General features: G+C 51.8%; 2 protein-coding genes and 1 non-coding gene across 3 annotated transcripts; 1 reads left to right on the forward strand and 2 right to left on the reverse strand.

Annotated features, from left to right (window-relative positions):
* Nucleotides 1-1926: 1926 nt before the first annotated feature.
* Nucleotides 1927-2018, forward strand: B0H65DRAFT_t428. Its single transcript has one exon. It is a non-coding gene; the product is annotated as a tRNA-Glu (tRNA).
* A 7144-nt stretch (nt 2019-9162) lies between these two features.
* B0H65DRAFT_435565 (uncharacterized protein) lies at nt 9163-10632 on the reverse strand (the record flags this gene model as incomplete). Its single annotated transcript, XM_062825198.1, has 1 exon — nt 9163-10632. The coding sequence occupies one exon, from the start codon at nt 10630-10632 to the stop codon at nt 9163-9165; it is 1470 nt and encodes a 489-aa protein (XP_062677873.1).
* Nucleotides 10633-10999: 367 nt separating this feature from the next.
* Nucleotides 11000-12525, reverse strand: B0H65DRAFT_322931 (uncharacterized protein). The gene is made up of 2 exons (XM_062823430.1): nt 12410-12525; nt 11000-11935 (listed from the first exon to the last, which is right to left on the reverse strand). The coding sequence occupies exons 1-2, from the start codon at nt 12412-12414 to the stop codon at nt 11248-11250; spliced, it is 693 nt and encodes a 230-aa protein (XP_062677874.1). The 5' UTR covers nt 12415-12525; the 3' UTR covers nt 11000-11247.
* Between the last annotated feature and the right edge of the window lie 2326 nt (nt 12526-14851).

The raw sequence follows: 14851 nt of genomic DNA on the forward strand, positions 1-14851 counted from the left end.
GTAATACAGATTCGTCGTATGCAAAACGGAACAAGATAATAAGGTGTGATGGAAACGGAAGAATACCCATCTAGAGTCTGGAGATGGCGATGAGAAGAAAGAAAGCAAAACAACAAACGGAAACGGGAACTGTGACTGTTGGTCCCCTAATCTGTGCAGGCCTAATTCTTTCCGCTTGCCTGATCTTGATATCTGATCGATCATGGAATGGGCTTGCCTGTTTTGGAGGGTACTCGGCAGCCATGGGGTGGTCAAACCTGCACACGTTTCCCCCTCAACCTACTCTTTCCTCGCGGAAGGGTCCTTGATCAAGGGAGCACCTTCACTTTGGAAGAGCAAAATCACAACACAGAACCAATGAACGCAAAGGAGTCCCTCAGCCAGCGTGCTTCTGACAATTTGACCCAGGCAAAGATCTTTGATCCTTCTTTCACCCCCAGGAAAAACACACCTGCTTCTTTCCCCAATCCCGGACCCATGATTAGAGGTCACCAAATGGCTCTTCCAGACCTGGATGGGCTGGCTGCCTCCTATACCGCAGACTAAACTTAAGGGTTTCAAGCATTTGGGGACGGAGGTGGAAAGCATCAGGGTCATCATCTTAAGTCCAATTACCTGCGCCCATGCCAGTTCCCTCTTGGGCCTTCCGAATGTCCTGATCACAGATCTCGTCAATCTCGCGAGCAGTGTGCCACCGGTGGGTCTTCATGTCGAGCAGCCGAATGTCTTCACGCGTGCGCAAATCGGCATCGAGATGGGTCGCCCCAAACCATGAACTCAGGCTTCGAGCGCCCGACACACAGCCAATGTGGACTTCTTTGAGGTTGCAAAACGATTGGAAAATTCTAGGAAGTTCCTTGTCTCGAAAGGTAGAAGGAAATGGCTGCAAACCTAATCCTCGTAACCATTTTGGCAACCGGTAGGAAGTCCGTGAGGTTGCGAGTGTCAAGGTCGAGCATGTCAATATCGACATTCAGCCAGACGTAACGCTTCTCGACACCTTCTGGGACAACTTCAAGCTCGGAGAAGCACTTTTTGGTATAATCCGAGGGAGCGAGCTTCGCGGCATGTGTGCAGAGTTGCTGGCACCGGTGTATTTGAAACAATTCGCTTCAAGTCGTCTCGTTCAGATCCGTCGGGCAATCTCTTGAAATATTCATGGGTATGAACCTCGACAATGCGAGGCTCAACGGTCATTTTACAAATTCGAGTACGAAGCTCCCAAGGGAGGAAAGGGAACAGGTGGAAGGTGGTGGCCATGGCCGATATCTGAGTAAACAGCCTGGTTAGTCCTCGTGACAAGACATGAACGTGGAGGGACGAACGAGAGGAACAGTCTTTGACTTTGACGATGCCGTCTTGCTAACACCTACCGGAATGGCCTGCAAACCAAATCGCTCCGGAACCAACGACTATAGTATCCTGGTCATTATCCGCTGTGGCCGTTACAGCTTTCAGTGTGCATCGTCCCCAAAGTAGATTGCTTAGATGATGTTCACGAAGGTTTCGAAGATGTTGATGTTGCAGGGAAGAACCAAACGAGGCAGAATGGTAAAAGGTGGGGTGACGTAGCTTGGCTGGAGGTCGGAGCTGCACTCAACTGCACGTGCTATGGTGAGTGGCTGCCTGCAGCAAGTCTTTCTCACATACTTGTGTAGAAGTATGTTTACTTGATCCGTCGCACGCATGTCATGGCCCCGGCTAACCGACTCATGCAATTTTTCTTCGTGGTGAACAAGATTTAGCCAGTTGGAGATGGGCTTTTTGGATGGTTGTTTGGCAGACGTTTGTTGTCGGTATTCAAGATGCCATCACGGCGATGTAAAGCGGGTGTGTAGAACTGACTGGACCTTTTGGTGGAGACTGAGTTCATTGATAATGGGTACTGTGGAGCCACTTCATAAAAATCGGACCATATCAGTTCAATCGGGTATGGTGTAGCGGTAACATCGTTGACTCTCACTTCTCAGGAGTGACTGCTCTCTCAACAGCCCCGGGTTCGACTCCCGGTATCCGAGTCTCAATATCTTTTTTTCGGGTTTTTTTTTTTTTTGCTCGCATCCCATTTCGAAAACCCCAACAAGGTGGCAGACAAGACAGGCCATCCACTTGGTAGCTACTTTTTTTTTTTTCTTGAGATAGTCCTGGACAACAAGGGCAGGTGTGCGAGCATGACTAACAAACAATCTAAACGGCATCACCCGTGAGGCTGAGAGACACGCATAGTTTGTGTAGCAGGAGGTTTTCCTCCGTGTAACCCGGCTGCAGGGAGAGCGGCGTAGGCGGCTCACAAGGCTTCTTGCCCAGTGCTTTCGCAGTTGATCGGAATTCTCCGCGGGCCATGGTGAGATCGGGACCGAAACCTGGAAAAGTAAAGAGGTTTGTTTCAAGTTGAGTGGAGGCAAAGAGGCCCAGACCGAGAGCGGCGTCGTGGTGGTATCCAACCACGAGTGTCATAACCGCGAGAAGGTGATGGAGTTGCGCGATAGGCGGGGGATGTCGTCAGACCGTGGCCGCGAGACATTTAACGGGCGGGTATTGGGGGAGGCATGGTTGGCGAAGACCTATCAGTGAGCTGGATGATGTTGAGGTCCATCCATGGTGATCTCCTGAGGTTCTTTCAGCACTTCCACTCACGAGCCATATCCAGAGTGAGGAGGAGCCAGGAGAATGACGTCGGACTTGTGCCTAACGCGAGCGGGAAGTCGGATATCGGACCATCAGCCGACTCCTAGTCTCCAGCCGTTGCGGCTGATGTTTGATGAGCAGGGTATCGGGGATGTTGTTATTCATTTCGGCTACTGGCTCTCGTGAGTGGTTGAGGTCAGGAAGAGACGCGAAGCAGCTTGTTGGTTTTGACATTGACATGCGTGGCATCGTTGGTTTTGTGGAGATTGTGCAAGTGGAGACTGAGTCTGTTGTGCAGATCCGGTCTCCACAAATCTTAAGACCCGCCAGTGGGGACACTCTGTTGAGGCTATTCCGTACAAGGTCTAGCTGCCGTCTTGTTATCTCCCAGCATCAACCTTGACGTCAAACCTCGAAATCCTCTCACCAGAGGCAAGGCAAACACGAGCAAGATACCTATCCTTCCTCGCCGTCTTGGTTCCAGTTCACAGCCGTATCCGATAGAGGCTGACGTTGGGAGGACTGACGATGACTGGCGCAGATGCGCAGTAGCAGGATCCTCGCCGCCTGCGCCCATGTCAACATTCCAGTGCTCGATGCGCTGCAATGCATCTGGTGTGCAGACCGCCCATCTGTGTACGACATCCGGCATCGAGTACCGTCCGTCTGTCCAACGTCAACGTTCCATAATTCCAGAGGTTCAGAATGCTCGGCCCGGTCTCAGAGATGATTCAGTTGGTTCCCATGAAGGTTAGCCTGAAGCTCAAGATGGCATGGCGCCCAGCCTCAAGTCCCCAAGTCCCAACACACTGTGATCTTCTGTCACTTTTCACCTCTTTTTGCAACCTGACAACCTGACCCCGAAACCTTATTTGGACCGCAGCCAACGGGCGGGACGGCATTAGCGACATTGGCGACATTGGCAGCTGAACAGCACCGCAGAGTCGAAACAAGCGTCAGCACTAGAGAGATGACCCGCCCTTGTCAAACAACTTGCTTCTCTCCCACACTGTTTGTCCGTCTGTCTCCAAGAGCGAGCCCTTCACCATCCGAAATCCGAGCTCCTTCGGCATTCTCGATGAGCTATTACTGCTCACTGCCTCAAACCCAGTGCGACGCGACCGATCCCCACGACATAGCTAACTTCTTTCTCTGTTCCCTCCTGCTGTGTCTCCAATGGCGTTGTGGGGGGCATCAACAACTCCCTGGCTCCCGGCTTGTTGGGACCGATCCAAGGTTGGTCGCTCAACGCCGGGGAAATGCAAGTTGATGATCCGTCTTACCTCAACCACCCTCGGTAAAGATAGACATGCCTCTAGCATGCTTACCTGGGCCATCCATGCTATATGTTCCGCGCTATAGGGTGTGGAGACGATGGTCCGTTAGTGCTCTGCACTTTGCAAGCAGAAGCATAAAGATCACTTCATCACTGATACACTACTGAGTTTAGGTAGGTATCAATGATCTCGAACAGCTCGAACGACCTCAAATCTTCCAGGCCTGACGATCCTATCAACAAAAGAACAGGTGTGTCTGCGGTGCCTGACATTCCCTATCTCACCACCAAACCCACATCAGCCAAGCCCCCAAACATCTACATGTCGATACTTATACCACACCTACTATACCAAGTACATCCATATACCTCACCCACTCACAAAGCTACATACAATCTCGCGTTAACGTTTCCCTGCAGCAAGCGCAGACGTTGCTGCAGCGTAGTATCCGCCCACCCACCCATCCATCCAACACAACACCCAACCCTTCCCTCCTTTACATTCTGTGAAGAAATTGCTTGGCGCGCAGATTGCCAGATTGACACTCTGCCTTACATGCACACCGGTCTAGCGCCCAGCATGTTCCCAGCTTCGCCGAGGCTCCAACTGCCTTCCTATTCCGAACTGCCTTTCCCACTCTTTACCATGTTACTTACGGTACGGTTCATGCATGTCATGTATCGATGCTTACAACACTGCATGGTACATATAACCAACCCGTTATTGACAGCAGCTAGTGTAAGGTAGTGACCGTGAAATATCCCGACCAACCAAGGGACCAGGCTCCGCAGGTTGGTATTGGTGAGAACTGTTAGGTGCAGTGCAGGCAACAAAGTTGATATCACATTACGGTTTCGCGCGACTGTGCCGTCTCCCCGAGCCGGTAGTGGCTTACACATCTACACCGAGAACTGAGGGGTCCAGGCAGGTGTCGGCCCGGTATCATGAGACAATGAGGTAATGTCAGGAGGGATGGGCAAGTTCAACGACGAAGCAAAGACGGCAATGAAAAGACGAAGAGGGGGGAAAGAAACAAACCAGGGGATGTCCGTAGGAAAAGAAGAAAAAAAGAATGCTGGTTACCGACGCAGACATATCAGGGTTTTTGGTAGCCCCTAATCGCTATTAACGCCACAAAACTCCCAAATATCGGGCCCTTCCACATCCCCAGACGGCAAATCCCCGTTACTTATCAGTCCACAATCCCAAGCCATCGGGCTCCAAGACGTAGTGTAGCCATTCCGTCCCTAGCCTCCCGCCCTTACACAACTTGAAATCCCACCGTTCGGTCGGCTATCTGTGTCATACCCCCTTTCCTTCTCCCCCCCTTCTGCCCTCTCCAGACTCACTCAGTTCCGCCCCGTCTTCTCACGTATGGCAAGATTGATCATACCACTCTGTAAGTAAGCCCAAGGAGAAAAACATAAAAAAACGGACGGCACGGCTTGTTCCGCGGTGCGGTTGTCGGGTTCCGGGACTTTCCTTGACTGTGTGGAGAAGGAAAAGGGTGTGAGAATGGGAGTCAGCACGGGCGGGTTGGTTGTATTTTACGTTTTCTCGCCTCCTACGGGCAGTCCAGCCGTTTCTTTCTTTCAAACGCCGGGTGCACTCCTTCGTTCAGACCGACCCGAGCCTAACTTATCGATCGACCAGATGAGAGGATACTTCACTAGGTAAGTGCCGGTTGGTCTGTTGCCTAAGGTACCTCTACTTAGTTTAAAGACAAGCGAGAGTGCACTGATCACTGATCACTGATAACTACGCGAGAAAACTAAACGTACAATGACTAGTGGTAACGAGTGGCGGACAGGCTGGAGGGCTAGGTACTGAAGGATGGACAGACATTGGCCGCAGTTAGTGGATGTAGTGGAGCTGAGTAAAGAGGAAGGAGGGTAAGAGGGTAGGAGGATAGGGGGGTAGGAGGGTAGGAGGGTAGGAGCCGAGAGCAGCAAGATGGAGATGGCCTGGAGATTGCCTGGGGAGAGCAGTCACTCTGTCATCTTGCCACCAGCTTGCCATATTGCCAGAGTGCCCGGCCGGAACGGCTCGCATGTGAGTCGAGTAAGCTCAGTGTGTGTGTGTGTGTGTCAATCATATCACTTAGGTTTCGTCCTCCTCTTTGTCACTCACTGTTGATCTTTGATAGCTCGGTAGTGAATGTGATTACTATCTCATGAGGTTCTGTTTGCTGGCAACATCCCAGTCTCTTCTTTGCTTCACCTACTGAACGCGGAAGACTGGCTGCCTTCTCGCTGCCTGGCTCGATGTTCTGTGGCAATTGAAGCCAAGAGACGGCCGGGAGCCCAAGACACTTGCACATTCATCCACTGCACTCAGCGAGTCCAAATGATAATGCGGCATTATGCCCTGCTGCCTTAGTTTTCCGCTTGCCCGCTTGCCCTGCTTGTACCGACTCCAGTCTTGCACACTCGGCCAGGCTGAATCATCGCTCACGGCCCAGCTGCAAACTAACCCAACACTGTGCTTTTTCTCAGCTATCATCTAGCGGCATCCAGAACTCACTGTACTTGCGCAATCTTCGGCATCTACTTAGGCTCGTCACTCACGTAACACAGCCAACGTCCAAAACCCTGGAATCTCAGAGCTGTGGCGGGGTTGATCTACAGAGCCAGCCCAGTCTGTGACACCTTCCTAGTACCTTACCGTCTGCCTACCTTACCAGCTTGCCATGAAGTCCACGCCACCTACAGGGGCCGTCTGGTGTCGGAGTACTGTAGAGTTCTGGATGCCCCTGTGGTAGTACAAAGTCTGACATCGACAAGGGCCTGACATTGACAAGGGCGGGTGATAAATATGAGGGAAGCGCCGTTCCCGCCGCCGGGGCCGCTGGGGATGAAACAACAGCTTAACTGTCGCGGCCTCCAACACTGTAGCTGTAGCTGTTGGCAACTCCCCTACCCACTCTGCTAGGCACTGCAGTTCTAAACACTGGATTGGAAGGAGGTCACGCCAACGACTACTACTGTAGAGCAAGCGAGGTACCATCACCAACAAGATGTTAAGAAGGGTAGTAGAGCGATCGATTTTACCATAGTTAAGATTTGGCTCACTAACAGAGGTACATGTTAGGGAACTGGTTTTGTCAACAGAACTGAACTGGAAGGAGTGTTGGGACTTCAGTTTGTTGAGCTGCAGTGGTTGACGTAAGAGGGTCCGGACGGTACCTACCTAGCTAGTTGTTGTTTACATCACAATTGTTGCTCCTTCAGTTCTCTGTGTGGAAGGCTTGGCTGCCCTTCGTTGATTGTAGACGTCCTGAGGGGTAACTACCAAAGTGACGCGGACGGCACTACACTTACTACGTACAGTGCGGTGTTTTCGAGGGACTAGTGATGGATCGTACTTACCTGCCGCGTACCATCGTGATGTACGATTGACCCCTTTTGGTTAGTTGGTCGGGGCTATCGGAGTCAAAAACAGGAAGGCTCATCCTCGACTCTCGACCTTTTGCTGGGATCTCTCGCTGTCTTTCTGCAGCAAAATAATTCGGCAAGAGCGTATCATGCCTGTAGCATAGGAATGCACCACACAAATCATAGTAATGACCAGCGCATTACTTTGCGCATCGTAACCACATAGTGACTGCCATAAGTAAGTTAGAAAGCGTAGAGGTTTTGGCTTAGCCCTGCCCGACCGAGAAAGCATCGACCGCGCTGCTACTAACAACAATTGAAGACCTAAACCCAACTTTCTTTTTCAGTTCTGGTAAGTAGCTCGTGGGTTGAGAGCTTGTTTCATCATGCAGTGAACTCAAGACGACCGATGAATGCAAAAGTAAGGCAACGCGCAATCTCAGAAAACTGGTTTAAAATAGTAATAACGAAAGAAGCCGAAGGTAACGCGAAAAAAAAAAGAATACTTTCAGTACAGCGAATGAAAAGAGAAAAAAAAGGCCATCGACGGGGTTGAGTGTCCGGAAAACCGGAGTTCTCCTTGCTAGAAATAACCACCTTGAAGACACCTCTAGAGCCAGGGAGGGGTGTGTACGCTCAGCCTTGTTTCTCCGTCGCGATGAATGGTATGCGCAATGCAAGAAGGCAAAGCGATACCAACCGGCCGGTCAGGATCGTGGCTTGGGGTAAATCAAGCACTGGAAAACGGAGTGACCAACAACGGAAGGCATATCAACCCGCCTTCACAGCCTCGATGTGCCGCAAACATACACCCGACCGCCACCAGCCTGGTTTCCGTCCCCGCGACCCGTCTGAGTCGAGCAAAAGAGAGACAGAGACGGTTCATGGAGAATAACAGGCTCCAAAAGTGCGCCTATCGTGCTCTGTAGAACTCCGCCTCGCGCTTCTTCCCGTCTGGGGGGGCCAACAACAAAAGCCGTGTTCCCGTCTCAGCGCAGTTCCCCAAACCTGTTTAGCCCCTTGGACCCCAAATCTTCCGCAATCTGTCCGTCTCCCGTCTCCATCATCTCCACCCTTTTCCTCTGCTCTCGGCTCTGAAAAATGAAGCGAACGTGTGAAGTGTCCCAACTTCCTCGTCAATGTGTACTGACATGGAAAACATAGCGACTTGTTGGTTGGCGAACAATAAGAAGTAGTAATAAGCCAAGTAACGGAAGACTAAATAAAGAGAGCAAAAAACCGGGTATCCTTTGCAAATGCCGCGCGATATTTCATGCCATGTGTACCAGTTCCCTAGCCCCTGCCTTTGCCTTGTTTCCCATTTTCCGCCTTTAGACCCATTTTGATGTCCCTACAAGGAAAAAGAAGATAAACACAGTAAGAAACGAAATGAGAAAGACATGGCCAAGAAGGATGTTTTGGAAATGTTCGCTCCATAGATTTGGCGACGGACAAGAATGGTGTGAAAAGGAGAAACCGCAAACATCAACAGGGGAAGAATGATATGTGTTCCTTCGCCGATTGTCCTGTATCCCCGATCCCTTGAGTTGCTGCCTTATCCTATCCTTAACCCAAGCCCCTGCCCCATGTGTGTTACCAAATCCGCAATGAAATCAGCGCAATGAAAGCAATGAAAGGTCCATCATCATTAGTATCGTAGCCATCCACGTGTGCGCATACGTTCGTCCTCCCATAGCTCTCCTTTCAGCAAGTGACTGACATCGTCTTGCTTAAGTAAACATCAACCAGCTCGAGACAATGCAATTGCTTTTCTTTATTCATGGTCTTCGTTTGACGTTTCTTCTTGGCGACATCACATTGCTGGACCATGATACAACGGTTCCGGACCGCATGCCCACGAACCAGATCTCCTTTCTGGGAGTCTATGTCATATTCATTGTCGAAGATGGCGGAATGCTGGTGGGGTAGTACCCACTAGAGCTGCTTTTGCCCTCAAATCTTCCGCAGCGTTGCTGTGAGTAGTATGAGCTGACTGGTGGATAAAACATACTGGGAAGGCCATTCTCCCCCTCGGGCTTGGCTTTTGTCGGATCATAGCCGCTGGACATTGAGGGAACAGTGTTGCTCTCTGCCTCCGTGCGACTGTGGGAGAACAGTTCAACCTGTTGATGTCTTGGGTCCGCATGCTCACTCTCGTAGATCGTTGCGGGGAAGTATTGGTATCCCTTGTGTTCCGTCATCGACTTGGCTTCGTCATGGGACATCATGGGTTCCATGGTAAGCTCATGGTGATGCCGTGCTCCATAGCCTCCTCTCGGGTCACCAAATTGCGTGAAGCCGCCAGGGAGCATCGAGCCACCAGGGTGGTAATCGCCGCCAGGCCCGAGGACTGAAGAATAACCGCCGCCAATGCTACCGGCGCCGGAACCCCCTGGCCCGCTGCTAGTGCTTCCTCTCCTCTCATTCTGATAATGACCTGGAGACCGGCCGCGGACAATCATCTTGGCTGACTTTCTGTAGGCTACCTTGATGTAATTGTCTGCCCCTCCCTGGCTTCCAACATCAGCCCATAGCTCGACGATGAGGTGGTAGTATTGTTGAGCAGCCCTCCTCTTGCCGTTGTTCGCCGTGGCCTGCTTGAACTGTATACGCTCGAAGGTGTGCTCAGTTGGGAGAGGGCTTTGTTGTTGCCCGTATGGCTGGTGGTCGTATGCTCTGGATGAAGAGAGACTTCCGTCGGGGTTGTTGTACAATCCGCTCAGAGGGTGGTGGGTTTGTTGAGCCGGCTTTGGTAGCAACCGGACCTTCTCGGGCTTGGCAACCGGCCCCTTGTCTCGCTTTGGCGTATGCTGAACCAGCTCGATTGTTTGGTTGTCGCTGTCGGCTACAGCTGCAGAGATAGACATGGCAAAGCCATAGACTGTATAAGGCTGTGGCGATCCAGTCTGAACAAATTGGATCTCCGTGGTGGGAAGGTTGGGGGTCAAAGAGAAGGAGCAAACACAGGAAAAGTAGTTGCGCCTGTAGCAGGTCCACTGCTCCTCAGCAAGGAAAAAGCCCTTGTCGATGATTCCGGTAATCTCCACCTTGATGGGTGTTGCTTGAGGGCCGCCATATGAAAGGACACCACACTCGACGATGCTGGTAAGGGGGGGTATGTTGGGTTGGGTCTTTGACCCGTATGTGCCGTCCATCCTGTGTGTGTTGTAGGTTGCTGGACTAGGGGTGGGCGATAGTGGATGCCGTCTCGAGGTTATGCCGCCGAAGGATGGGGAGCGTGGAATATGATGGTCTTGCCTCCTGAAGGTTGGTGTCGTGGTTGCGTAGCTGTCTCGAATGCTGAGCTGGGAGCCTGGGTGCGGCAATGCGTTGGATCGAGGGGCATGTGCCATGCCCGAGGCAGAGGTGCTACTAGTTGGCGTGTAAGCCTCGGGAAAGGGGTGGTGTTCCATGGCACGATAGACGGAGGTGGTGCTTAGGGGAAAATGTCTGGTATGGAGGCTCAAAGAGGAGGGGAGATGTGACACATACTTGGAGCCCAGTCGAGGCCTGACGTCCAGGCTGGTGGAATAAACAGTGGGAGCGGTAGGGAAATAGCCGTGGGCACCTCCCTCAGTGTAGCCGGTTGGTGGAGGGATCGATAGGGGGTTCAGGTTTATGAAGGAAGGCTGAGGCGGCGCCTCGATCGTCGACAGCGACGCGGTATTGTCTGTATAGCTGCTTGAGTGAGAAGAGCGGATGGGTTAGCAACAGGTACCTTGACTGTAGAGCGTCTTGCTTTGGCTAGATTGCCGAGAAGCCAACCACCCCGGACTTGAGGTGTCTGCCTGTCGTGCACCTCGACGGTACAAAGCTCCTGCCTTGCCTGACCAGGTGCTTCACGCTGCTTTGCTTGCTCAGACTGGCTGGCTGACTGGCTGACATTCAGTCTTCGCGCACCAGGCCTATCTGGCTGCCAATGCTCGCAGCTTCTCGCAACCTGAACGCTGTGTACTTTGATGCAGCGTTCAGGTTTCCCATGCGAGACACAAGTGCGCTTGTAGGACGGGGCTACGGTAGCTCCCACAACTCTCTGGTCGTACTGCCAACACTTGGCGTTGCACGGCTAGCGATGCCGACAGGATCGGAAGCACGAACACAGCGCCTTGCGGCAGGGCAACTTGCGCAAGTGGATGTAGATCGAATGAGAGCGACAACAATGGTGAGAGCAGTAATCTGGGTGCTCTAACTTGCTGATAGGCTGTAAACTGCGATGAGGCAGATCTAGCGCCGAAAGCAAGTACCCATGTTTTTGTTTTGATCCTATGCCTCGTCTTTCCTGCCCCTAACGACAACAGTTCTTGTCGAAGGTGTAATCGTTGACGAGTGATGGATGGCAAGAGTGGCGGGAAGGTAGGGGTATTGCTCTTTTTCTCAGTGCTGCCGCAAGCTACCTCGCCAGTGGTGAACGGGAAGAAGCCGAAGGAGGCGGAGGAGATTGAGAAGATGAGTGAAAATTGGAAACCGGGTAACGGTAGCAGCCGGCGGTCTTGATGTGAGGTGAGGTAGGGTAACTCAAAACCGGTAGCTCGTGTAATATGAGATAGCCGTGATGGTAACGGCGTTCGTGACGGGGAGATCGGGACAGGCGGAGAGAAAAGACTAAGAAATGGGAAAGTGTGTGCGGAGAGCGGACCGCGATATGGCTTTTTAACGCTGACAGGAGCTTAGTTACCCATTCCTTCGCTCCACTCGCACACTTGGGTTGCGGGAGCTTCGAATTTGCGGCGTCTTTTAGTGTGAATGGCAAGGGTAGGAGGCCGGCAAGGGTAGCTAACTGCCCACTGGTGTTGAATGATGGAATAAGAAAAGAGGCCGGGTAGAATGCAGGACAACTACACACCATGCCCGGTATGTTTAACCAGTCCACTGCCCTTGTACAGTTCGTGAAAATGATACTTCGGTGAGGTAAAGGTAGGTACGGAGACGAACCAAAGTTACCTTGACAGACCACCCACTGTCATACTACCACCGTATGATGCAGAAGACGGACAGTGCCAGTGTGAATAATGACACTGAGATGCGATTTAATCTTCCACTCACGAGGGTGGAGAAAGGAAGGGAAGCAGAGAACGATAGTACACAGCCAATGAATCGAAACGTAAGAAAGCTTGTAGTGTAGTTACTTACCGCATGTCGGCTGTGGTTGGGGGGATGTCGAGACCGTAGTCAAGCTCGGCAGACGGCCCAAAGTCCTGCTAAAAATATAGCGTCAGTCAGATTTCTTTGCGGACTACCACTTTTAGTTTCATCTGATTCCCTGGGCATGTCATATGCTTCCATTCCTCTCTTGTCCCATGTCTTCCGTCCGACAGCAACCAGCAGCGAGATGAGGCAAGCAAGCAAGGCGTGATTTAATGAAAAGCCAAAGACAAATTAGTTGTCTGCCGTTTTCAGGCAGGGGAGGGTGTTCACTGAGCGGTCCTGATCGGTCCTGCGGGGTGCAACATGACAAGACGGCTGTGGCACGGCTTGAAGAAACTCATGGTGATGTACCCATCAGCTATGTAAGCGGATGTGGATGCGGTGCCAGACGACTGGAGGAGCATTGAGCCAAGTGATGATGCCGTTCCTGGACCATAACCATTACCGGGCTATAGGAGCCATCGGGATTGACTGGAGAGCCTAAAAGAAGCCGCAAGAGTAAGTGTTAGCGAATGATCACCACAGTCCCCATAAATGCTATAATGCTACCTAAACGAGTCGCATCGGTGATAGGTATCGTTCACGAAACAAGGGGGCTGGAAGGGAGATAGCATAACGGGAGCGAGACGTGCCAATGGAAGGGGAAATGGAAAAATTCGAGGCATTTCGAAGACGGGATAGAGTAGGGAAGCAAATCGTCTGGTCCAAAGTGGGAGGCAACATGATGTTTGCTCGCTGAGCTGCACTGTTGTTGCCATGCCTCGTCCAGTCTCATTCCGTCTTGTCAACATGCTAGGGTGTATGCAAGCAAAGCTTAGGTACATGGTACCAGACAGTGCCCCCAGCCGCGCAACGGCAACAGGGGAGTCAGAGACAAAAGGCAGGCTGACAGGCAGAGAGGATGGTTGATGGGACTGCAAGTACACACATAGTGGTACAAGCAAGTACCGCCTGCCATGCAGAGGTACATCGAGTCCTAAACAGTGAGCTTGCAGTTGGCCGTCTTTGGCCCGGCCAGACCAGTCGGAACAAGAGCAACACGGGATTCACTTCGTAGGGTTGCCCCTCAAACGATCGGGATGGAACCCTGCCGTCGTACAAAACGCGTCCAGAAGTGCATCAACTTGTTCCTTTCAACTGATGCTCTGATGGCGTATCCAGTGCAGATCTTCCAACCGTTGCCCGAGAGCGCTTGCCCGACAAAAACTAGAGAGGTCTGGAGCTTAGGAAAACTCATAGACTGTGAGCCAGGGCATCCGCCAGCCAGCGAGAGGCCGCAAGACCGACCTGGTGGGCCGGACTAAGAGCGGAATGGAACGCACTGGCGGCCGAAGATGGAGTCGATGTGCAAGCCTTGTCAAAAAAAGGATCAAGACAAAGCCGGGAAAGGCCGAAAGACGTGAAAATTGTGCAGGAGGTGAGGGATGTGATCATCAAAACTGCCTTTCACTAACCTCTAGGATTGAACATAATTCATTTCTTCCGTCTGCGCCGCCGCTGGCTACAGCATCGAAAGACCCCGTTGTTTTTCACCTATGACTAGCCGCGTATTTGTCGTGGAAAACTCGGCTTATTCGTCTTGATTGCGCTTATATTGATGTCATCAACCTGGCCCCGGTACAGCCGAGTAAGATTTCGTCCGATTTCGCATGCCGTACAGATAGCTGTCGTCTGGTTCGATCGCCGAAGGGTCCAGGGAGTCCAGGTCCAGGGTGCTGCATACGGCCGTAGTGGCCGCAAGAATCAAGGGTCGGATGGAATAGGCGGGCAACGCAAAACAAGACCATGTTGTATCAAGAATTTAAAGGAAAAAGAAACGTGAACTAGATGGAATGCGTATTTACCTTTGAAAGCGGCGGATTCATACGAGGCTCGTGAGTGAGAAAGTTCGCTAGTGAGTGCGTTCCCTATACGAAGTCCCCTCTCCGGGGAGTAAGTCAGTGAATCTCTTCCGCTACAGTGCCAGTGCTACCCCAAAAGGTAGTAGAAAAGAGAGGCCATCTCGCGCTCCAATTAGGAGTCAGGCCTCCCAGGTCAGTTATAAGAGGAAAAGAGAGCAAGTTGCGAGTGTCCGGGTAAAAGGGAATCCAAAGGCCATGCCTCGATTCCATTGCTTGTCCTCATCCTCTCCCTCCTCTTGTTCTCCATCTTCTGTTGTTTTCTTCATCCTCTTGGTTCTCGACTCAGCAGCTCAGAGTGTATTTCTTCCCGATGTGGCTTGCTAAAACTTGGTTGAGGATTTGATTGGTTGACTGACCTTGATATGCGCCCCTGTCATGCCAAGCGGTCAATCTACACCCCCTGTACAGCGACGAGAAAACAGCGGTTGGTGCTTGCGTCGTTATAACCTAACGATAGAAAAAAGGGTCCTGTTAGCATAACTGATCAAGTCGTTGGGCTACTCCACGAAGGGAGGTTCGGTATAAG

This window comes from Neurospora tetraspora, assembly GCF_033439725.1.
Source record: "Neurospora tetraspora strain CBS 560.94 chromosome Unknown B0H65scaffold_8, whole genome shotgun sequence".
Lineage (NCBI taxonomy): Eukaryota > Fungi > Ascomycota > Sordariomycetes > Sordariales > Sordariaceae > Neurospora > Neurospora tetraspora.